Here is a 25,614-nt window from a genome sequence, read left to right as displayed (position 1 = left end):
CATACAGTCCTAAGAAGCCTTGGCTTTCTTTTCTGTTCTAATGAGTTCCCCTGTTTCACCAGCAGCTTGGAGCTGAGGGAATTCCCACTGCTGGGGTCACATTAGAGAGAAATGTGCACTTGGCATCCCAAGTCGGAACTTAGAATACATTTCCCCATAGAAACAGAGTTATAAACAGTGGTTCAGTTCTGTAGCCATGGCTGAAATAGGCTGGGTTTGTTGGCCTGGGGAGCCGGAGCTTCATTTATCACTTACTTTCAGTGGGAAAATACATTCTGCATTCCAGACACAATCTATGTAAGTTGAGGGCTGCCTCTATTTAGAGAAGAAAAGCTAAGTAGTGAAATTGAGGCTCTCCTGGATCTCTAGACCAACTGCTGAGACAGTGGGGGAGAGGCTCCCTTTGCCTGAGGGCAGCAGCTTAGAGACCACTGGACTTGGGGATCTGCTTCTCTGTTGTCTTGAGCTAGGCCGGTGGGGCGAGATGAGAAGATCTTAGCCAGCGCCAGTTTGGGTCGAGGTCCATTTGGGCCTTTGTCCACTCCGAAACAACTTCTGCGGGCAGAAATTATTCACTGGTGAGTTCTGCGAAAGCCTCCCCTTTCTGTGAGTTCCTTTATCTCCAAAGGACGAGTTGGGGATTCTTTGCTTGATTTGATTAACTTTGAGTAACGCAAGGCTAAGAGGAAACCTTCTGAAACCAGCCCTGACTTCCCTTTATTTCAGATTCTCCGTGGTCGTGGCAGGTTTTCTAAGGTGGCTCAGCCAGGCAACGAGCATTTTCTTAAGTGCCTACTCTGGCCTGGATCTTTTCTTATGGCATCTGTCATTGACGGGGAGTTCCTTTATCCTTAATTATGGGCTTTAGTCAGTAATGCCACCTTTGGATTTGTTTGGATTCGCACACACGCATGAGTATATTTTTTCAAACTCTTACTTTCTGTCTCTGTTAACAACTCTAAGACAGAAGGGCAAGGGCTGGGCAAATGGGGTTAAGCAACTTGCCCAGGGTCATACAGCCAGGAAGTTTCTGAGGTCAAATCTGAACCCAGGTCCTCTCGACACCAAGCCTGGCACTCCATCCATTGTGCTGCCTCATTACCCCTGATTTGTATTTATTATTATTATTATTATTATTATTATTATTATTATTTAAAACCCTCACCTTCCATCTTGGAGTCAATACTGGGTATTGGCTCTAAGGCAGAAGAGTGGTAAAGGCTAGGCAATGGGGGTCAAGTGACTTGCCCAGGATCACACAGCTGGGAAGTGTCTGAGACCACATTTGAACCCAGGACCTCCCATCTCTAGGGCTGGCTCTCAATCCGCTGAGCTACCCAGCTGCTCCCCACCCCCCGTATTTATTTTCATTATCTGCTAATTACCAGAATGCTCAAAGAGCAATGGCCAAAATTTAGCAGGTAGAGAAAAACCAAAGGTATGAAATTCTAGGTAATTATCATTGGCTCTTGTTTGATAAATAATATGACACGATCAAGAAGACACTTAATTGTATCTGAGATCTCCAAAATGAATAGATTGTAGGTAGTCTGGTGTCATGGAAAGAGCCCTGGATTCAGGAGACCCGAGTTCATGTCCTGGCTCAAATGTTTCCTGGCTGTGTCCTCTTGGATACGTACAGCCTGCTGGGCTCTATTTTTCCAACTGTAAAATGGGGATAATAATATATACTAGCTGCCTCCCAGGATTGCTGTAAGGAAGATGCTTTTTAAACCTTAAAACGCTGTAGAAATGTAAGCTGTTATTCTAATACTAAAGTGTTTAGTTTTAGAAATGCTTGTTTCTTTCGGATTCTGGCATTATGAGCTAGTTAAAAGGACATGTAGCAGTTAATGTATTCCCCAAGGGATTGGTTTACTTCCTAGCAGTCGTTTCATCTCACTGATGAGATTCAGCTCGTTTTCACTGTTATTTTTCAATTTAAAAATGATTTATTAAGATGATTTCCTTTTGGCCCAGGCCCGTGGTTTCTTTTTAGCATGGGAGATCTACCCATTCTGGTATAGGTCAGCAACATTTCTGTAACTTATTTTTAATTTTTTCTAACTCTTACTTTTTGCCTTAGTAACAACTCTTAAGACAGAAAGGCAAGGGCTAGGCGTACAGGGTTTAGTGACTTGCCCAAGGTCACACAGCTAGGATGTGTTTGAGGCCAGATTTGAACCCAGGTCCTCCTGACTCCAGTCATGGCACTCTATCCACTGAGCTTCCTAGCTGTCCCAACTCTTCTACAATTTATAATATTGATGCCTGAGGCAATGACTTGCTCAGATCATACAGGTAGTAAGTGTTATAGTTTGGACTTGAATACAAGTCTTCCTGGCTGCCAAATGCTATTTCCTTTCAGTTAATAAAGGAGGGTAAGCCAGGGCTTCTTGGTGGCGAAATTGTTAAATGGGCTAGAAGCCTTCAGAAGCTGCTTTAGTCCTGAGAGTCACCCAAATTCATATGCTGGGAGAGGATGATTGGACCCATGAAATCAATCAGTTTTTCCTGGGCCTGGAACCTCACTTGGAAGTTCTCCAGGAAACACGGAGCGAGAGCATTTGTTCGGACTCCTCTTTATAAATGAGGAATCTGCAACCCCCTTTCCACATTGGTTCTCAATAAGAATTCGTTAGGGATGAATATCAGCATTTGCCACTCAGGGAGGCAGGTCTGCAATCTCTGGGAGTTTAGGGGACGGCCGCATCGCTGTGGCCAACCAATTTGGCCCATCAGCAACACAAAGGGTTCGAGGTGATTCTGGGTTCCTAGGTTCATTTTCTGGGCCATCACATATCACCCAGCACTCCATATTTCTATGGAATGGCAGCTAAAATGGCAGCTAAAGACAGAAAAAGGCCCCTCGCTCCTCCCTGTCCTTTAGCGCTTCATCAGATGCTTCTTAGTTTTCCAAATTGTGCTCAGAAATCCCTTTTCCAATCTCTTCTTTTGGAGATGGTGGGGGCCTATTATTGGGGCCCAAGCAATGACACTGGCCAGGGATCCCTTCTAAGTACTGGGCTGTAAATGCTGGCAAGGAGCAGCCAAGATGAAATCCCTGACTGATCAGCGGCGCCCTTTCAATTGATTTCCCGAGCTTGCTGAGAGCCCCAGAAGTAACTCTTGTGTCACATTTGGAGAGCTCTTCTGGCACTCTCGCCAGCACCGCCACCACCGTTAGCTCAGAACGGATGACTAAAACGTCCCTGAATCCATTGAATTAAACAGTCATTGTTCCAGATTCCAGTCTTATTCATTCGAGTAGGCCTTTTGATTGTGTGGGATTTCTGAAATGAGAAGTTTGTTTTGGGTGATGGAGTCCTTCCCATTATGACAATTAGGATACTAGCTAGCATTTAGATTTAGCTTTAAGGTTTGCAAAGCACTGTACACATATTGCCTCAGAGCTAGAGGCTATTATTATCCCCATTTATTTTATTTTTTAAACCCTTCCCTTCCATCTTAGAATCAATACTGTGTATGGGTCCCAAGGCAGAAGAGGGGTAAGGGCTAGGCAATGGGGCAAAGTGACTTGCCCAGGGTCACCCAGCTAGGAAGTGTCTGAGGCCAGATTTGAACCCAGGACCTCCTGTCTCTGGGCCTGGCTCTCAATCCACTGAGCCACCAGCTTCCTCCCCATTTTAAAGACAGAGAAACTGAGGCAGGCAGGGATGAAGTGATTTGCCCAGGGAGTCACTGGTGGTTAGAGGGAGGGTTTTATACCCTTTACTGGAAACTTTTAAAGCTGGTAGTTCTGGCTAGCTTGGCTTAAAATTTCCACTGTAAATTAAGGAAACCGCTTTCCTCTTTGGGATTTGTTTGCCAAGGACTTCAAGAAGTTTAGTTTTGAACAGGTTCATTATTCCAGATAGTCACTTTTTCTTGAAAGAATACATTTTATGTCCTTGGGATATATTTTATTTACTATATGGATTATCTACAGTCTTCTAATTTTGGCAGCTCAGTGGCTACTTAATTAGTTGTGTGACCCTGGTCAAGTCACTTAACCTCAACCTTGCTCAGTTTCCTCATTCTTATAATGACAGGGTTATTTTAAATGACTTCTGGGGCCTCTTCTATCTCCCAAATTCTGTGGTTTTATTATTCCATGCAGGATTTGATGATAGTGGAAAGGGGAGGCCATGTACCCCAGCTGAGACCATTAAAAAAGGAAGGAAGCTGAGTCCATTAGGGGGACAGTGAGGATACTAGTCTGGGAAGAGCCAAGGGAATAAGGGTGAAGAATTAGTCTAGATTTGTTTGTATGAGACCTTGAATGCCAAAAGCAACCAATTGGGCTTTGTACCAAAGCTTGTGGTTTTATCTGCACGACTTCTCTCTTATTTCCCTTTCCACTCGCCCTAAGTCAGGCCCTTCAGCATCTTTCTCCTGGACTATTGTTATAGCCTTCTAGTGATCTCCCTGGCTCAGGTCTGTACCCTGTGGAAACCATCCTCCATATAACTGGACCAAAAATGCAGGTCTGATCTTGTCACTCACCTGTTCATTAAACTCCAGTGGCTCCCTATTCCCTATAGGATTAAATAGAAAGCCCTTCATAACCTGATCCCAGCTTTGTTCTATGCCATTCCTCTTCATACACACTCATAGTCTTGCTAAACTGGGCTCACTGTTCCTTTCTGGCCTCCAGCTGCTGGCTCCCTCCCCATAGTCCTGAGACCCCCCTCCTTCCTCGGACCTCCACCATCTTTCCTGAAGATCCCACAGCTTCTGGCTTGCTTTGCCTCCCAAATGATGGGGTCTATTTGGAATCTGGCCCTCTAGAGAATGTATGGCCCCTCCCTGCTAGAGCCAAGGGGTGGGGCTTGTTTTGGCTTTCTCCTTTGCATTCCCAGAGCTGAGCTTAGGCTCTCTACAAATGCTGCCTGTTCCATTGAAGCTTCAAAACCAGAGAACTGGACTGGGAAAGTATAGTTTGGGAAAGCTGAATGACGTTCTTGTGCGTGGTGTGGAGCATGAGGGAAACTGAGGCATGTGGTACAGACAAGGCAGAATAAAGAGTTGGCTTTTGGATAAGGAAGACCTGAGTTTAAGTCTTGCCCCTACATATATTGGCAGTGACCTTGGGTAAGTCATTTCCCTGTTCTGTGCTCCAGGCATCTCTCTTAAGACTAGGAGTTGCCAAACAGATGCTGTTCTGAATTTAAAAAACCAAACCAAACCTTTACTTTCTGGCTTAGTAACAACTTTGAGACAGAAAGGCAAGGGCTAGGGAAAGGGAGTTAAGTGACTTGCTCTGGATCACACAGTTAGGAAGTGCCTAAGGCCAGCTGATCTACATTGATAGATGTATTTTCCTATGCCGGTGTATCCCAGGCCTGTTTCTCCACCCCATCCCCACTCCCTGAATGCACTGTGTAGAGCAGTCATTCCCAAAGTGGGCGCCACCGCCCCCTGGTGGGTACTGCAGCAATCCAGAAGGGCAGTGATGGCCACAGGTGCATTTATCTTTCCTATTAATTGCTATTAAAATTTTTTAAAAATTAATTTCCAGGGGGCTAAGTAATATTTTTTTCTGAAAGGGGGCGGGAGGCCAAAAAAGTTTGGGAACCCCTGTGCTAGAGCTCACTTTCAAAGTGGAAAGTGAGCATTTTATTATGTTGGGGAAGGTGGGGGGCCCTGGACAAAGAATACCCAGTTCCTTTTCCCCTCTCTATGTAAGCAGCTGGGGGGATGGGGCATGAATATTCTCCTAGATCAAGGGTTCCTGATCTGAGGTCCTTCTACTGCTTTTAAAATAATTTGATAACTGGATTTTAAAATGGCTGATTTCCTTTGTAAATCCTACACACTTGGTTTTATGTACTTATAAACCTCTCTCCCTTCCCTCTCTAACTTCCTTCCTTCCTTCCTTCCTTCCTTCCTTCCTTCCTTCCTTCCTTCCTTCCTTCCTTCCTTCCTTCCTTCCTTCCTTCCTTTTAATTCTAAGACAGAACAGCAAGGGCTAGGCAATGGAGGTTATGTGTCTTATCCAGGGTCATACAGCTAGGAGGTGGCTGAGATCAGATTGGACCCCAAGACTTCCTGTCCCCAGGCCTGGCTCTCTGTCCACTGAGCCACTGAGCTGCCCCTAAGGAATGAGGACTTTTTGATCAGACACCTGTGTATGTAACTCCTTTTTCTCCCAGGATCTGGGAGAATGGATGGGACACCTACTGGCCAGGAGAGAGTGGGGCAGACTGCAGTCTTCTTTATTGCCGAGCCCCTCAGCTGCAGGTGTTGGGGGATCCCAAGCTCTGGGTGGCCTATCCCCCTCCCCTTTCTCAAGCTGTCTGGTGCCTAGTCCTTATGTCATGAGCTGGCCTTCCCAGCTTCCCTCAAGTGAGCTCCTAGCTGTGTTTTTTGGCTTGGCTCTTCCATTTCTGCCCATTTTCCTGACTTTTTTCTATACGTTTCTTTCTTTCCTGTCCTGCTGAATGTTCTCCTATCTCCCACACCGACAAAAACCATTTGTTCAGGTTTCTTGGCTGTTTCTCCATTTGAATGTGTGATATTACAGGTTCTCTACTTTGTTTCTTTTCTATATAGGCAAGTTAGCTCTTTGTCCAAAGGCGTATCATAGAGCAGCTTTATAACCGAGGAGCAGAACTTAACTGTGGAGGAGAGAGGGCCATCCTGTAGGGGCACTCTGAGTTGCCTCCTGCCATAAGCTGCCTTTTTGTTTTTCTTTTTTGGCTTGCATGTTTTGGCTGGGGCTGGCATTTTTGGCGTTCTTTTGAACCCGGGCAAAGTGCTGTCCCGATAGCTCAGACAAAATGCCGGCATGCTTTTTCGATCCAGTCTTCCCCTACTCATATCAGTATCTTTATATTAAGGTAAGAAATTAAGATTTTTCCTCTTGTGAGTTCTGTGTGCTGAGTTCAACCAACATGTATGTATTAAGTTGTATCATGTGCAAGCTTTGGCTTTCTGAGGGGGGAACAGAAAGTGGAATAAGACAGTTCTTAAGAAGCTTTCCATCTAGTTAACTGTGCCTCCATTTCCCCCTTGGTAAAATGAGGGGAGGAGGACTCCATGGCTTCTTGGGATTTCTGTGATCTCATGAGAAGATACGGGAATGGTGTTACCAAACAAATTAGCCTGTGGTAAGTGGCATTTTAGGGGAACCAGAGAAGTTCTACAAGAGCGTTTGGAGGGGAGGAGGGTTGCTTCTGGAGGGTGGAGGGTGTGAGCTGGTGGAGATAATGGGATGCTTCATGGAGGAGATGGCATCCAAGCCTGGCCTTGAGGCCGAGGGAAGGTGGGGGAGGAAAGAAGGGGAGATGTGTTCTAGACATGAGTGAGAAGGGCAGGAAGAACTCAGGAAAGGTGAGTACGCCCTCCCGTTTGACAGATTACCTGTGAAGTAAGTAGCATGGGGGATGGTGGGAGAGGCAGGCTGGAACCAGATCATGTCAAATGGAAAATGTTTGCTTCTGATATTTCAGGCATATTTTAATTACCCATGAATACTTGCATGAGATTCTAGCTCTACTATATCTTAGACAACGGCAGAGGTCTCCTCCCTTCTTTAGTGGGCTGTGTTCCATTCTGCCTCTAAAGGGCAAGTGTTCCTGATTCTGGGTGAAGCTCCTAGGAGAGTGGTCACTTGGGCGCTAAACGAAAAGGGCCTTGTCTTCCAATTCTCCATGTCTCCATCCAACATGCATCACTGCTGGAAAGGAAGAACATCAAAGGGATGTTCGAGGATATTCACATAGAGAAGAATCCCAGTAGAGGGGGCTTACCTGGTACCCACAGAGAATGTCATTCTGGCTTTGAAGATTTTTTTCTTTTTGACAGAAATCTTTCCATGTTATCATGGAGTAGGAGTACCACCTCCATTGAGGTTGTCCTTTTGTTAGATGGAGGTAGAAACCTACTGTTTTAGATAGAGACTTAGAGGGGGATTCATGACTTATTATATTACTTCCAACTATGCATATATGATGATTTTCCCCTGATGATTTTCTCCATCCTGAGTGTGGCGCCCTCCTACCCTTAGGCATGCCAGCCTTCCTTAGCCTAGAGCTTCTGTGACTTCTCTCTTTGGCTCTGCTTCTCCACCATCATGCTTGCCACTTGCTGGGTCTTCCCTCCCATCACCTAAGCCCAGCTCTCATCTCCACCAGCTCTAGCCACTGCCCTCTCTGTCTTAGCTTCTCTTCTCCACTGTCCATCCTTTTACTTCTGCGCTTTGCCTTCAGCATTGTGAATCCATGCCATGTCTACTGTGTCTTCTCTTCTCAACTTTTTGTCTCTTGTCCCTCCAGGCTCTCCTGTTTTAAGATTTCAAGTTAAACGATCTGGTTGTAGACTCCAGTGGCCAGGCAGAGTACCCTCTGTCCTCGGGTGGCCAGCTTACCCAGTGGGGGTGGGCTTCGGGTCTCTAGTTTTTCTTAGCTGCATTCGTGTTCCTTTACCACCAAAGACCTGGGTGACAGGGATAAGATGTGGACTTTGGTTTTTGAAGCGGATCCAGGAGCCAACGCATAAATAAATGCCAGACATTTATGGCTTGTTGGATTCTGGGATTGGGAAGGAACAGTAAGGTCCACTGTTCATGTTGTAGGATTTCTCTGTCAGAATGCGAGAGAGTGAGAAGGCCCTGTGTGTTACTACGAACATTGGAGACATAACTAATCACATGGTACAATCCAGTCGCTGGTATAACGGGGTGGTCCAGGCTAGCCTTTTACTACAATCACAATGTGGCCCATTTCAAAAACGATTTTCATTATGGGAGTTTCATGACAGCTGAAACGGCTCCTTTTGGGATAGATGTGGCAGAGGCTGTCTGTGTGTTTAGACCTTATGTTGTACATTGAGTTTGCTGTGTGGCTCTAGCCATGAGCCCTGTTTCTTAACTGCCTGCTCTACTCTTTGCTCTGCTCATTCGTAGGTGCCAAGGAACCCTGAACTCCCCAATTCAGTCCAGGCCCAGAAAGAGGAGCAGCAGAAGATTGATGAAGCTGAACCTCACACAGCTGAGGAGACCGAAGAGAAGGAAAAACTTCTCACCCAAGTAAACATTTCTGTGTCCAATCGACTTGTAATCACTTAGCAAAGCTCTTTCCCCAAACGGCCAAAAGTCAGCACTAGAAGCACTGAGCCTATTTTCCTGGCTGGTGGTCAGAACTCAGAGCTATGTGGCTGTCATTCATTTCTAACAGATGCCCTTGGGTTTTTGAGCTTCTATCTATATACTAGCAGTTGTTTCCCAGTTAAGGCCCTCTTTGACCAAGCACAGCTCTCATGAGAGCGTGGTCCCAGGCACTACTTTCTTTCTTTCTTTTTTTTTTAAACCCTCACCTTCCATCTTGGAGTCAAAACTGTGTATTGGTTCCTAGGTGGAAGAGTGGTAAGGGTAGGCAATGGAGGTTAAGTGACTTGCCCAGGGTCACACAGCTGGGAAGTGTCTGAGGTCAGATTTGAACCTAGGACCTCCTGTCTCTAGGCCTGGCTCTCAATCTACTGAGCTACCCAGCTGCCCCTGCCAGGCACTATTTTCTGTTGCTACCTAGTTTTTTGATCTTGAAGCAATAATTTTTCTCTGGCCTTAGTTTCCTCATCTGTAAAACTTGATGGTTGGGCATTGGAGCCCTTTTAAGATTTTAAGAGGTAAATCTCTGCAACATGCTTATTGTAAAGGGATTCCAGTGGAATCTGAAACATGGTTTACAACAACTGTTTTTGTTTATTTTTACTAAAACCTTTACCTTCTGCCTTATAATTGATACTTGATACCACTTGCCCAAGGTCACATAGCAAGGGTGTGTCTAAGGCCAGATTGAAACCCAGGACTTCCCATTTCCAGACCTAGCTCTCCATTCCCCTGAGCCACCTAGCTACCACACAACAATTGTTTTTTTTTCCCCAAACTCTTGCTTTCCGACTTAGAATCAATACACTAAGTATTGGTTCCAAGGCAGAAGAGTGGTAAGGGCTAGGCAGTGGGGTTAAGTGACTTGCCCAGGGTCACACAGCTAAGAAGTATCTGGGTTCACATCTGAACCCAGGGCCTCCCATCTCTAGGGCTGGTTCTCAATCCACTGAGCCACCCAGCTGCCCCCACAGCTGTTTTTAAAAGACGTGTTATGGGGTTATACAAATATTACATGTCTTCGAACTCAGTCATCTTTTCTTACTATACAACAATAACCCATTATATTCTTATATTGTAGGGTTTCTTGTTTGTTTTCTATTTTTAACTTCCCAAATCAATAAATGCTCACTTTTCCCATTTTTTTACTATCACAAATATCTCTGCTTTGAATATTTTGGTACCTCTCATTGGATCTTTGTTTCTGTCCAACTTTCTTAGGATATATGCTCAGGATCGCTGGATTTATCAAAGCGTATGGGCAATTTAATCATTGGTTTACATAGTTTCAAACTAGTATCTAAGACATTCGGGCCCCTTCACAGCATGCCTACCTTTTCACAGTCCTTCCAGCAATGACTCTGCCCATCTCTTGTCTTTTTTGCTTCTTCACATAATGGGAAGTGAAATCTTAGGGTTGTTTGAATTTTCATTTCTTTCTTAGTGATTTCTTAGTGATTTGGAACATAGTTCCATTTGTTTACTTACCAATGACAGTCCTTTTGATGACTCTTTCATAGCCTATGATGACTTAGCTATTGGAGAATGACTTCCTGACTTTCAGAACTCCAATTCTTCAGCCAGATCTCTTTCTATTTTAGATATCAGACTTGTATGGCTAAATATCAATGCAAATATTTTTCTGTTCTCTACTATTTCTTTTCTAATTTTATCTCCATTGATTTCATTCATGTGAAAGTGTCTTAATTTTTATAGTCAAAATTGTCTTTTATCTTTGGTGTTATACTTTATCCCTTGTTTAGTTAAGAATTCTCCTCTGGTCTTTTGTATGGAAGATTCCCAATTTTTCTCGTGCCTTCTAATGTTTCTATGGGGACATTTTGAATAGACAGAAAGGGTACCTTCTTAGAACACATTGTGGCATTACGATATAAAATACCCTTGTTTCATCCCTAATTTCTCTCTTCCAGAGTTTTCCCAGCAGTTCTTATCAAGAACAGAGTTGACTCCTATTTATATTCTTGAGGTTATCAAATACTGTACTCCTTTTTTGGGGACAGTTTTTGGTTTTTGCTTATCTAATCAGTGCTACTACATTTCTTTTCTCTTTTGTAATCAATACCAACTAGTTTATGACTTTTGCTGTTAGGATTAAAATTCTCTCAAGACTATATATAAATTTATAATTATTTATTAGATAGTGAAAGCGGATTGGGGAGAGAAAAGTCACATAAAAATCACATGGCTGGTCACCTACCTAACCTGAGTTCGCCTCTCACCTCGTGTCTCCACTCCTCAGGCCAGGGAGCTGCTTCCTAGGAAAGAGCCAGCAAACTTCCTTGATCTATAACTTATAACCCCAGTGATGTCATTCTTTCTGGATCTCCCTGAGGTCAGACTTGACTGAGGAATGAGTCAGAGGCTATTCTTCTGATCCACCAGAGTCACATGGGATGAGAGACAAACTTCTTCCAGGACCTCAGGGAGCCACAAGGCCTCCGATGCCCTCTCATAGTATGCATGCACTCCTTGTTCTTAACCCAGTCACAGGGTGGGGGTGAGGCCGAAATGGATTTTCAGAACTTTCCTTTTTTAAAAGGAAACTTAATTCTAAAATCTAAATTTCCCCTTTAAAAAGGAAAGCGGGGTACAAATTTATATTTAAGTCACACAATTCCCCCTCTGATTCTTTGGGAGACAGGTTAGTCTCCCTGATGAATCATCCCATTTAATATCTGTGCATTTCAGGATTGTCTTACAAGGGTTCATAAGGACTTGAAGACACTAAACATTTCATGGAGAGTCTAACTACATTTGGGCATTTCTTTTTTTAATTTTTTTAAACCCTCACCTTCCATCTTGGAGTCAATACCGTGTATTGGTTCCAAGGTGGAAGAGTGGTAAGGGCTAGGCAATGGGATCAAGTGACTTGCCTAGGGTCACCCAGCTGGGAAGTGTCTGAGGCCAGATTTGAACCCAGGACCTCCCATCTCTAGGCCTGACTCTCAATCCACTGAGCTACCCAGCTGCCACCTGGGCATTTCTTAACATACAAAAAATGATTGATAAATGCATTGACAAGGAACCAGTAGGGGGCATTCCTCTTTTTTGGCACAAAGGTTTTACAATCAAGATAAAATAACGGTGCATGGGAGGGACAGAAGTGGATGGAGGGCCCAATTCCCTTATAATTCAGACATTATATCCAAAGGCTTCCTCAGAGTCTTATGATGTAGTGTTTGATTTCTGGGGACATCCTTTATTGCTGTCATCTTTTTAGTCCATCTGAAATCATGATGTGTCTTCACAGTATCTTCTCCAGGAGAAAGATCTATTTTCCTGGTCCAAGTTATTGGTGATATCTTTTCCTAAAATTACTTAAAAAAACATCTTAGTCTGTGGATCTTTAGAAGGATGAGCTACTGCCCAGGATCTAACCTTACATCTAAGCACATACCTAACCTGATGGTGACATAAAACATGGTGAATATTTTTTTACAACAACAATAGACATGGTAAAGGATGTATGGCTAGGTTACTAATTTAAGAATGCATTAAACAAGTCACCCAAATTATATATGAATAACTTTTCCCAAAAATAAGAGGAAAAAGATATGTTATATATCTATCCTTTTAATTTACTTTGAGGCTGAAGAAAGGCTATTCCCTCTTCATTTATACTTTTTCTCATTATTCCCTTTGAAATTCTCGAATTTGTATTCTTCCAACTAGATTTTATTATGGTCTTGATTAGTTCTAAAGAGTCTTCCCTCAGTAATTTGATAAATCTGCAAATTAATTTAAGAAGCATTGTCATTTTTGCTCTATTTGGCATGATCTGACAACAAAGCTATCTCTTATAAAGAGGATTTTGTTGTATTTGTATAAACCTTGATAGTGTCCTGGTAGGTTATCTCCATGCATTTTGTATGAAATTTTGAATGAAATTTCTCTCGTTATCATTGCTGTCTGGTTTTGGATTGGACCATTGGGAAATGGTGATAACTTCTGTGGACTTACTTTGTATCTTGTAGCCTTTCTGCTGCTCTTAATCATTTCGGTTCGCTTCTTACCTGATTTGTGAGTTTCCTAAGCATGCCAGCATGCCACCTGCAAATAAGGATGGCTTGGTCTCTTCTTTACCTAAATTTATATCTTTGAATTTGTTCTTTGTGTTATTGCCACAACCAACTGCCATTCATAGAACAGACAAACTAGCTTAGCTGAAGCAGCTGGGCACCCTGAGGGAGAGACAAGAGACAGCATGTGCCAGTTAAGTCAGACCACCACCACCTTGACAACAGACTCTACTTCGAGACCCTGATGGAGACAGCCCAGGACCCTGAGCTCCAGAGCCTTGGGAATAACAGTGTCCTTCAAGCCACCAGATCTGCTTCTAGCCTAGTCCCTATAGCTATTGTTGAGGGTAGAAATCAGGTAGAGAATGGGCCCCACCTTCCTCATGGGCACTAGTAACAACTAATTGCCACCAACAATCAGATAGATAGAGGAGCTCTGGGAGTGGCAGCACCTCCCAGACTATCAGTTCTCCTTCTCGCCCAGCCCTCCCAGACATCATCCTGGGAAACAACTCCTGCGAAGGAGGGAGGCAGCCATCCCTGCCAACTGCCAATCAGTTGGTGCCCGTAGAGCAGGCAAGCCAACCTATCTAAAGCAGCAGGACACTGTGAAGGAAAGACAGGTCTTCCAGGTAAGTTAGTCAAACCACTACTACTTCTTTCAATATCATCTCCTCTAACATGTTGATGGGGATAGCTGAGGACCCAGAACCAGATCTTCTTGGAAGTAGCAGTGCCTCCAGTCCAATGCCCTTAGTCACCATCCTGGGAAGCAACCCTGTGGAGATACAGCCTAGCCACTGCTCCCAGAGTTCCAGAGAGGCAGATCTGCCAAAATTGTTGGGATTGTCATATGGTTCAACAGCAGAAAGCCAAAGGCTTTTGTCAATGGAAGAGGCATTGCCATCTGCTTTATCACTGTACCCTAAGGACCATGAGACCCACCTTGATTTATAGCCGAAACTTTCCATAGGAGTTGTCTTCCCTCACTAGAGAATAGGAGCTCTGAGAGGGCAGGGACTGGCTGACTCTTCTCTGTATTTACAGTGCTTTGCACGTAGTAAGTGATAATCAAGACTTCCTTCATTCTAGTAGCTAGCTTTTCTAGAACTAGGTCAAAAGATTGGAGGGAGAAAGGACATCCTTTGCTTTATTGGAGTTTGTTATATGAAAGCTCTTTGAGTTCCCCGATTTCAGAAAATGCAAATTCTTGGTTTTAAATATTTGCTTTTGATTACACAAGAAAAGGAAGGGCCCTTCTGCCCCTTTGCTTTTGGAGGTTTATAACAGAAATAAGTGCCATTTTGTCACAGGATTTTTCTGTACCTAATGAAATGATCATGTAGTATTTGCTATTGTTGATTGTATGATTAATTACACTAATTGTTTTCCTATTGTTGGACCAGTCTAGCACCCTGCTATGTATGACTCCAACTTGGACATAATGAATTGTTTTCCGGATGTATGAATTTAATTGACATTTTTTTCCATCAGTATTCATTACTGAGATTTGCCTAGCATTCTCTTTCTTTGCTTTGTCTGTTTTTTTTATATTAAGACTATATTTGTCTCATTAAAAGAGTTTGGTTAGAGTACATTCTCTTACTTTTAGTAATTTCTATAAGCATAGATATTATTCTTTAAAATGTTTGATGAAATTCACTTGTAAATGCAGGCCTGGGTTTCTTTCCCTTGATCCCTTGGCAATTAATTTTTGGCTCACTTAATTTATTTTTCTGACATTAGGTTGTTTAAGCTCTCTTATTTCTTGTGTTTGGCTATTTTATATTGTAGATATTTATCAATCGAACGCTCAGTTTTGTTAAAATCTAGTTATATAGTCCAGTTCTTGATAATTTTTTTTCTTCTCTGTTGTAAATTTACTTATTTCATTGTTTTGGGGGTAATTTGTTTTCCCTTATCTTTTTCTTTATCAGGTTAATGATTTATTGATTTTTGTTAGTCTGCAAAATTTTTTAGTTCCTTCATTTTTTCTTAATTTTAAAGATTTCTTCTTTTGTATTTGTTTTAAAGTTGCTAATTTGTTTATTTCTTAGTCATTTTATTTATTTATTTATTTGCTTGTTTATTTACTTTTTTAAACCCTTAACTTCTGTGTATTGGCTCCTTGGTGGAAGAGTGGTAAGGGTGGGCAATGGGGGTCAAGTGACTTGCCCAGGGTCACACAGCTGGGAAGTGGCTGAGGTCAGATTTGAACCTAGGACCTCCTGTCTCTAGGCCTGGCTCTCTCAATCCACTGAGCTACCCAGCTGCCCCCATTTCTTAATCATTTTAATTGGACGCTTGGTTCCTTAATTATTTCTTTGTCTATTTTGTTCATATAAGTTTTCGGAAATAGAAAAGTTCATCCCAAGGTTTGCTGTACTCCCATGCTCAAAGTTTTGGTATGCTATTATCTTTTATCTATTTCTATCTATATATAATCTATTTATCTATATCTAAAGATTTGTTATCTTTAACTTGATTGCTTCTTGCTTCTATGACTTATTTTTTGACCCAGTTCTTATTCAGCGTGCCATTATTTCATCTTTTAGGTGTGTACTTTTTGCTCACATTTCCTTTATTTATTTGCCTTAAGTCTATAAAGGGGACATTTGTCTTATCTGCATTTTTACATTTGGTTATGATTTTTAAAACTTAGCTGCTATGCTCCTTGGTACATATGCATTTAATCTGGCTGTTTTTCAGTGTCTGTGGGTGCCCTTAAGCATAGTGCAGTTTCCCTCTTTGTCTCTCTTGACTTTTTCAGTTTTTATAGTTGCCTTATCTGAGATCATGATTGCAACTCCAGCTTTTATAGTTGCCTGAAGCAGAATAGATTTTCTTCTATTCCCTCATTTTTACCCCGTGTGTGTCTATATTTTAAAAATGCATTTTTTGTAGGGAGCAAACTGTTAGGCTTGTCTTTCTTATCAGTTCCTCTGTTTTATCTTTTGCGGGGGAAATTGAATCCATTCACATTTAGGGTTATAATTGTTAACCTTATGCTTTCTTCCATGAGTTTTCTATGTATACATTAAAGAGGAGGGGAAACATATGTATTTCATATACATTTACATAGGTATAGACTATTTAAGTGTGTATATATTTGTGTGCAATTTTACCCCTTTTTTAAAAACTCAGCACTTCAGCCTCTCCTGTCCCCTTTGTTTAATTCTATCAGAATAAATCTGCTCTCTTTCTAGAGGCTTCCCTCTCTCTCTCATGACTTTGTGTAACCTCAGTCTCTTTGAGTTTACTTTTATCATTTGTTCTCACCCTTCTCTTTCCCAACGCAGATAAGATTTGCCTGTGGAATCTTCTTAGAGTCCTTACTCACCTCATCTATTCTTCTGTTTCAAAAGAATTGGTGACAGGCCCAGAGATGGTCCAGTTTCTAAGGTGGAAAGTGAGGGTTTTAAAAAAAGAATTGGTGAGTTGGCCCCATGAAAGATAAAGTAGCCAAATGCTCTGGGTGAAAGAGGACAGGATGAAGAAAGAAGGGCCGGATTCTTCTCTCACTCCTTTAGGCTTCTCAATGCTCTATTCCCATTTTAGCAAGATTCATCCATTTGTTGAATAAATATTTGTGAACCTACTTATGTATAAGGCTTCATGACAGGAAAATGCTCTTGTTATTAGAAGGTGGTCTCTGTGTGGAATTGGTTGTTTTATTTGCTGTAAGTTTTGGTGTACTTTCTTAATGTATTTTTTCCTAGTGAATTTTTTAAAAAAACCCTCACCTTCCATCTTGGAAATAATACTGTGTATTGGCTCCAAGGCAGAAGAGTGGTAAGGGTGGGCAATGGGGGTCAAGTGACTTGCCCAGGGTCACCCAGCTGGGAAGTGTCTGAGGCTGGATTTGAACCCAGGACCTCCCATCTCTAGGCCTGACTCTCAATCCACTGAGCTACCCTGTTGCCCCCTCTAGAGAACTTTTAAGAATTAAATTTTCAGTTTTTCTGACTGAGCGTCCACAGGTGCTAAAGTCTAGTCGGAAAGTACAGTCACAATTTATAGCACGTTAGGAACATTCGCAGAAGAGAATCAAAACATTGCCATATTTATATTTCATTTTCATTTTTTCCCCTGAGCAAAGAGAAATGAAGCTATGCTGGTAAGCTCTTAAAAATTCTATTGGGCTTGCCCAGTTGCTATATTATGAATGAAGATTGCTGAATGCATTGAAGGGAGCGAGCTTAAGCAGGAATACAGAGGCTAAGAGGTCTCTTTACCATTCTGTGTAGTTGAATTTATTACCCTAGAAAGCGACCAGGTTTTTTCTTTTTTAAGAAAAAGGAGGGCTAGGAAGGTGGGCAGGGCAGAAGCAGCAGGTTTAAGATCATTCAAACTCTTTTCCTGCTTATTTGAGTTGTTTCGATGTCCATGGTGTATTTTTTAAAATTAGAATTCTTTTTGGCAGGAGGAGGGCGGGTACAGGGATGTGCTGGTTGGCACGTTTCCAGTGCGAGCATTTCTTTACACCCTGGAAAAAAATTGGGGCTTGATTTATTGTTTTGTTGATTGTTGAGATTAGAAAATTACAGAGAAAATGTTAATAAAAGTGTGTCCCTGGGCATCTGCTTTTTTATTTTTTCAGAGAGCCATTCATTAAACATTTATCTAGACACCCCTGGGTGAGTGGCATGTCAAGTTCCTCCTCTGGTGACTTCTTAGACATGTTAATTAATACCTAAAGTAGTTCTCTGTCTGGTACTCCTCAGTTACAACTCTTAGTTACAGTGCGCCATCTCTTAGTGAAGAAATTATGGAGATGGTTCGATATTACACCAACTCCATTTTCTAGTATGCTTTTGAGCACAGTGGATTTAGGTACCAGGCTGCGAAATACTCTGTGGGGAGGGACAAAGATTTCTTGGGCACATTCTCCTCACTGTTTCCCGGTGTTTCTTGGATGAATGCATCCAAATCTTTAACATTCAAGTGAAGACAGATGTTTGTTTTTTTTAATGTATCCACAAGCTCAATGGACCGATCATAGTTGAAAGAAGTGGTCGACCTTCAACATTGCTGGATTCCAATGAAAGAAACATTTACACCCCCCCGCAAAAGAAATAGTCACCCAGAAATGCAAACTAGAAAATGAAGCCATTTGTGAACTTTGGAATAAAGCATTTAAATTTAAGTTTTTAATATTTAAAAATATTCTCAAGGTCAGAGATTGTTTCAGCTTTGTCTTTGTATCTAGTGGCATGCCTGGTGCAAGCACCTTTAATACATGCTTGTTTGGGGGCACTCAGGTGGCTCAGTGGATTGAGAGCCAGACCTAGAGATGGGAGGTTCTGGGTTCAACTCTGGCTTCAGAGACTTCCTAGCTATGTGACCCTGGGCAAGTCATTTGACCCCCATTGCCTAGCCCTTATCGCTCTTCTGCCTTGGAACCGATACACGGTATTGATTCTAAGATAGAAGGTTTTTAAAAAAAATGAATGCTTGTTGATTAAATGTGAACCTTGCTATATGGAAAGTATAGAGGCCTCTGGGAAATCCAGACCTGCTTCCAGCTCTGTGAAGCCTTCATGATTCCAGATTTTCTGTTGACTGCTTCTCTAAGACGTCTGGCCACGTTCCCTACTTCTTCCTTTGCATTCTTACCATTTCTGCTCTAACGAGAAGGGAGGCAAAAGTATATCTTGAGAGCCTGAGTTCAAAACACTGAGGAAACTAGTTCCAAGTCAGCTGTCTGTCGTCTGGGTACAAGTCTTCCGTCAGTATTTCTCTTCCAGGGGGGAAGCATCTGTTCTCCTCACTTTTTGCACTCCTTAAAGGGCAAAGAAAGGAATTATTTCATTTAGCATCTGCCATAGGCTGCATCTGCTTCTGCTGCTGTTTGGAGGGTCTTTCACATCTTCTCTGTCAGTCTAAGGTGGGAGCATTTCTGCAGTGTTTTTACTAAAATTAAGGAAGGATTTTCTTAATGGGAATTTAAAAACAAACAAGAAAACAGAATTTGATAATAGAAGGCGCATCTGTATGAAAACCAAGCATTCCATATTTTTGCCAAGGGTCTCTATAAATTGCTTGAATGTAGTAATATGACGATATTCTTTTCCTAACAGCTCATATTTCTATAACTCCCCGAGGGTTAGCACAGCACTTTACATCTCCATCCATTATATCATTTGAGTCTTACAGCAATCCTTCGAAGGAGGTGCTATTATTCTGCCTATTTTACAGATGAGGAAAGAGTTTCCGGGTGGTTAATCAACTTACCCATGCTCGAATAGCTAGTAAATGCCCGAGATGGGATTCGAACCTAGGGCCTTCCTGACTGCAAGTCCTGTGCAACTATGTCTAGCTACATTCAATCCTTTTTTTTCTTGAAAAAATCAAAGAATTCAGGTTGATCTAGATCTAGATCTGTGCCTATGTCTATATTTATCATTACCTTAACTATTACTGTGCAACATTTGTTGATCAGTAATGCTATTAGGTCTTTAAATGTTATTTATAGAAAAAGAATAAGAATTGGACTTTCAAATGACAAAGTATCTCCAGATTTAGAACCTTCAGTTAACTTTTCAGTCTGCAGATGAGAAAGGATTCTACTAATTCTCTAGGCTTGATTCTGGAAGCAAACATGATCATATTTCTTAGTCTCAAAGTAGGTAACAGAAGGTGTTTTTGCCAGCCTTCCTCCTTATCAGTAGCATGCAAAGAACACCAAGTCCAGTTTCAGCTGCCTGTTAATGGTGATGCTTTCTTTCGGCTTACAGGGATTCACAAACTGGAACAAACGAGATTTTAACCAGTTTATTAAAGCTAATGAGAAGTATGGGCGTGATGATATAGATAACATTGCCCGAGAGGTGGAGGGAAAATCTCCTGAGGAGGTCATTGAATATTCAGGTTAGTACCTACATTGGGACGATGTCTTAGCTTCCTTTGATTTTTCATCCCAAATGGGATTTTGGCTTGTCTAAAGATCCTTTTAACTTAAAACTGTGAAACCTACACAAGAGTAGACTATTAAACTATTTCCCTCTGGAGGATGTCATTTTCTGTACATGAACCCGATTTAGAATATATTGGCTGATGCTTTTATTTTTAGTGCATCGGTGGTCTCATCAGAGATGTGCAGATTGCAATCTGTTGGCACCTGGTGTTCCAAGTCCTCTTGAGAGCCCTGCAGAGGGATCCCATCCTGGGTTCTGAGGGCATATCCCTAGACCTTTTGACATTATCTAGAGACGGGAGGAGCACTGGGTAGCCCTAACCACAGCAGTGGCTCACTTCATTTTCTGGTGTACCTCACCATTCTTTGTGGGTGTGCCACAAATGGGTCTGCATTGCCCTTTGGGTAACCCGTAAGGTAGTTTCCTCAGAGACCATGATATCCCATGGCTTGCAGCCATGTAGTATCCCTGGAAAATTATGGATGTTTAAGAGATGGGCCTTTATTTCGGGGAGAAGCTTAGGGTCATTGAAAGTGCTACACTACAGTAATCAAAGAATTTTTTTTAGTGTTTTTATTTCATTTTATTTATTTTTAAAAATTAATTAGTTTATTTTAAAATCACCCTCCATGGTTACATGATTCTCGTTCTTTCCTTCCCGCCTCCCGGGGCCAACAAGCAATTCCACTGGGTTATACATTACACCGATCAAACAGTATAACCACCTGAATCTATTACCTGCCTGATGCTGAAAGCAAGAAATGCAACAAATTGTGTCCTGAATTTTTAGCCTTGGAAGTTAGTCTAGTTTGGGTTAGCTGTGAGGGGCTAGATCTGGACTAATGGGAGACCTGGGGGTCTCAGTCTTTATCTGGCTTGTCTCTTAATTCAGTTAGAGAGCCAGTAGTAAAACCTCAGACCTCAGATGTTCACATACGGATGCACAAAGGATAAGGAATAAGCAGGATGATTCTAATGCAAGGAAGTCATTCTCACTTGAGACTTTGAGGGATGAGACTTAGGAGGGGAATTTGGCTGTGGAAGAATATACTTTATTTAGAAGGAACAGAAGAGGTATGGTAGAGTAGCATTTTCTATTAGAGGGAATTTGGGGGGAAATAATAAAAAACATTTAAAAAGGAAATTTGGGAAGCCGAGGGGAGCGACATGATGAGGATCAGTGGCCATCGAAATGGCTGTGATATTACAGGGGTTTAAAGACCACCTGTTCACTTCTCCTTGTGTGCAGGAGGCAGGGGCATAAATGATTACTAAGACGTGACTTTTGTCTTTCAGCTGTTTTTTGGGAACGTTGTAATGAGCTACAGGATATTGAAAGAATCATGGCTCAGATTGAACGAGGAGAAGCTAGAATTCAACGGCGGATCAGTATCAAGAAAGCTCTGGATGCCAAAGTATTTTTCACCTAACTTTTGAATCGTTGGACTGCTGGCGATGATGTAGTGGTTAAGCTTTATTTGCCCCCGTGAACCCAAATGAAGGCCATTTGTTTTTCTGTCTTGTTTTCAGATCGCCAGATACAAGGCGCCATTCCATCAGCTGCGCATCCAGTATGGGACCAACAAAGGGAAGAATTACACTGAGGAGGAGGATAGATTCTTGATCTGTATGCTTCATAAGATGGGTTTTGACAAGGAGAATGTGTATGAAGAATTGCGTCAGTGCGTACGCAATGCCCCTCAGTTCCGATTTGATTGGTTTATCAAATCCAGAACTGCCATGGTATGTATGCAGAAGAACAAAGCTGTGGTACTGACTGAATTTAGGGTCTCTCCAGACGTTTTTCAATGCTGTTCACCACATTACCAGCTAACATCAATGACTGTAATTCAGCAAACATTTATTAAGCATGCTAGGTGCTGTGCTAAGTTTTGGGGTACAAAGACAAGAAGGAAACAGGCCAAGCCCTCAAGGAACTTACATTTTATTTGAAGGTGGGGTGGGAGACAACACGTAGCCAAGTAAGAAATACAAAACATGAACAAAGTCAACTAAGGAAGAGTCAGGGAAGGCTGCCTGTAAGAGGGAATTCTAAGGGGTGGAGATGTGAGGAAGGCACATTTTTTAGACATGGGGGAATGTCCATTGCAAAGGTGTGGAGGCAGAAAATGTCTCATGGGGGAATAGCAAGTAGGTCAGTGTGCAGGAACATACATAGCCTGTGTGCGAGGGTCAGTAATGTGAGATCAGTGGAGAAATATAGGTTCGAATTAGATTGTGAAGAGCCCAAAATGCCAAACAGACGAGTTTGTATTTTATCTTAGTGGCAATAGGGAGCTATGGAAGCTTCTGGTGTGGGAGGGTGGAAGTGAATGGATCAGAGAAGGGAGAGACCCTGCAGGAAGGACACTAATTGGTAGGTTCTTGCCATAGTCTGGATGAGAAGTAAGAAGGGCTTGAATGAGGTTGGGAGTTATGTGAATGTCTAAGGTGGGTATGAGATGTTATGGAGGTAGGACCAACAAGATTTAGTTGCTAACGTGTGCTACCAGACAGATGAAGTTCTTGACAGAAATGGAGATGCATTGGGGTGAGGAGGGGAGGAAGATGATGAGTTCCATTTTGGACGTGTTGATTTGGAGATGACTGGTGAATGTTGGGAATGGACTGCAGTGAGATCCTAAGTGGATCCCTTAGGAACTGATGATAGTCAGAAGAGCTGCCATTTATATAGCCCCTTGGGGCTTACAAAATGCTTTACATCCAGAAGGAAAGGTGTCTAGTAGGTGGGGTTATTCCCATTTTCCCAATGTGGAAACTGTATGTCACATAGACTCAGTGACATGCCCATTGGCTTATAGCCCACAGTGAAGCAAAATTTGAACCCAGTTCTTCCCAACCCTCAAATGTTGTTTCTTTTTAGCTAGCCTGGTGTTAAGTCCTTTCTTTGTCAGTCTGTAGCTGGCTCTGGACTCCACATTTGGGGAGATATTTGCCTGAGGTGGCCTCTAGTCCTTTGGTGTCGTCTCTGTGGGTTCAGGGTCTCGTCCGAGAGTAGGACTTGCATGGAGGAAGTGCATGAACAATGCCCATAGTCTGGACTTCATTGAGATTTCTCAGGCAAAACCAAAATCATAGCTAGAAGTCAACCACCCAAACAGTGACTCTTAAGTCACTCTTAAGCAGCTCTTAAAATGGCACCCATTTTCCACAAGTGGCCGGCTCCCCACGAAGCCCAGGCTTAGCTCCAGCCTGGTAGGGCTAGGAAGCATCACATGTTTCTCTTAGAGGATGCTCTCACTTTCCTTTTAGTAGAAGGGCAGGGATCAGAGCTGTTGTGGGGAAAATAAGAATTTTTGAGAGAAGATTTTAGTACATAGTAGATGGGGTCCATTTAAAAATGAAACGAACATTTCCAGAAACACTCTTTTTTAAACCCTTAACTTTTGTGTATTGGCTCCAAGGCGGAAGAGTGGTAAGGGTGGGCAGTGCGGGTGAAGTGACTTGCCCAGGGTCACACAGCTGGGAAGTGTCTGAGGCCGGATTTGAACCTAGGACCTCCCGTTTCTAGGCCTGACTCAATCCACTGAGCTACCCAGCTGCCCTCATCCAGAAACACTTTTACAGTTTACACAGTACTTTTCTCATCATGGCCTTGTAGTCTGAGATAAGGCAAGCATTAGCAACATCACCAGAGATACTGGGCTTGGGGCCTGGAAAGTCTGACCTTGGGCTGTACCTGCCTCTCTCGCTTGCCATCTGTGTGACCGTGGTGAGGACGGGAAAAAATATCATTTCTTGGAGCCCTTGTTGGCCACCTTTGCTATTTTCATCTTCAGCTGCCTCAGCAGGGCCTAGAAGAGGACTTTCAGTTTTTGAAGACTGGGCCAGTTCTGGCGATGAGTACCAACCTAGAGAGGTGTTCGATCATGGGCACTGCAGTGAGGCTGGATGTGTGTTAGCTGAGATCCAGCCTAGCTAACTTCAGAGAGCCTCTCCTTCTGGTTGCTGGATTGTTTTTGGTTTTGGCCACAGTCCATCCACTTGTAGACCATCTGCTGAGGCACCGCGTTAGTGGAAGAAGCAACCCTGCACAGATAAAATCAAGGTGCTGGGAATATACAGATCGGAGGGATCACAGAGGAGGAAACTGAGGCTCAGGGTGGGGTGAAGTGACCATTTTACTTCAGGGTGCTTTATGTATTATATAACTAGAGTCTTGTAAAGGCATACATTTTAATTTGGAAACAGACACCCCATTTTTCAGTTGAGTTTGCCTTTGTGAGTAAAGAAAGGAGCCTCTTATTTGGTTTATGTGCATTGTGTTTGCTTGAGAGAATAGTGGTGCAGGCAATGTTTCTGATTGGCTAGACAGTGTGCAGGTACACTGAGAAATGTGTTCCCACAGTGCTTAGAGCAGCTAAAGCAGTGTCCAGGTATGGCTGTAGGGAGTGACCCAGAAAGTCATGTGACTCCTGGCCATTCATGGCATCTGGAAATTGACCTCATTGTTTTATTTCCACACTGACTCAAATATCGACAAGAGCTCCCATTTCTCTAGGCTTGTAGTTTGCAAAGCACTGGATGGGCTCCATGGAACACATACATTGAGCTTTAGCCAGGGAGTTTAAAAAAAGAAAAGAAAAAACCTCTAAGAATAAATGAATATGGAAAGAAAAATATGGAAAGGCACCTCCTCCCCATGTCTCTTTGTTCCCTGTCTCGCTCTGTCTGTCTCTGTCTCTCTCCCTCTCTGTCTCCCTGTCTCTGTCTCTCTGTCTCTGTCTGTCTGTCTCTGTCCCTCTCTCTCCCTCTCTCTCTACATACCTACCTTTGCATATGTCTGTCTGCCTACCTAGCTACATGGTAGTCACTCCGCCTTTCTACTTGCTGTCCAGTCTTGGTGGTTGTCTTTAATGAAGAGGAATGATAAGTCCAGAGCATTAGGGGTAACAAAAGAACGTTGGGAGGGACACTGAGGGTTGTTGGATGCTTAGACTCTAATTATCGAGGAATAGTTCGGCAGGGATACTTTCTTCGTTTGCCTCGGAGAGTCCAATCCTTTGTGTGGAACTAGTCTGGGCTTTAATGGGCTGAAGGCTGGGAGAGTCAGAGCCTCACAGGTGCCTCTGAACTTAGTCAGTCCACAAGCTTTAGTGATTAGTTATTCTGTGGGCTGGGTAGTAAAAGAACGGCCTCGCAGAAGCCACAGAGCTCCAACTGGGAGCCATCTGGGACTTTATGCCTGTAGCCGTGTCACGTCAAGCAGCTTCAACTGTTTAGGAAGCTGGTGGAATGGCAGTGAAGCATCTCTTTAGGGCTTTGTGTCAGGACGTTGGGGAAGCTTATGGCAGTGCTGACTCTACCTCTTGTTCCTTTTCCGGCTCTGTCCCCATCGTAGCAAAGCATTATGGGGAAAGTGATGAAAAAATACAGGGAAAGCCAGTAAGGCCAGATACTCTCCAAAGTCGATGTGTAACACCAGCCACTAGGTGTCACCAACGCTCCATGGAAACAGCCTGCTTTGTCTGCCTCCATCTTCTCTTTTCTCTTCTTCCCTCTGAACACTTTTTTTTTCTACCAGCAG

At 42.8% G+C, this 25,614-nt stretch overlaps 1 protein-coding gene across 1 annotated transcript in view; it reads left to right on the top strand.

Moving 5' to 3' along the window:
• The window catches only part of SMARCA1 (SWI/SNF related, matrix associated, actin dependent regulator of chromatin, subfamily a, member 1), a 91,307-nt gene that overhangs the window by 46,024 nt on the left and 19,669 nt on the right, over positions 1-25,614 (top strand). Inside the window, exons 15-18 of the mRNA XM_044682681.1 lie at positions 8,909-9,031; positions 19,887-20,019; positions 21,363-21,481; positions 21,597-21,809. Coding sequence (XP_044538616.1) covers positions 8,909-9,031; positions 19,887-20,019; positions 21,363-21,481; positions 21,597-21,809 — 588 coding nt within the window. The remainder of the gene's footprint in view (positions 1-8,908; positions 9,032-19,886; positions 20,020-21,362; positions 21,482-21,596; positions 21,810-25,614) is intronic.

The sequence above is a fragment of the Gracilinanus agilis genome, chromosome X, assembly GCF_016433145.1.
Source record: "Gracilinanus agilis isolate LMUSP501 chromosome X, AgileGrace, whole genome shotgun sequence".
NCBI lineage: Eukaryota > Metazoa > Chordata > Mammalia > Didelphimorphia > Didelphidae > Gracilinanus > Gracilinanus agilis.
Note: the sequence above shows the minus strand (reverse complement) of the source record. Positions and strands in the feature narration are given on the sequence as shown.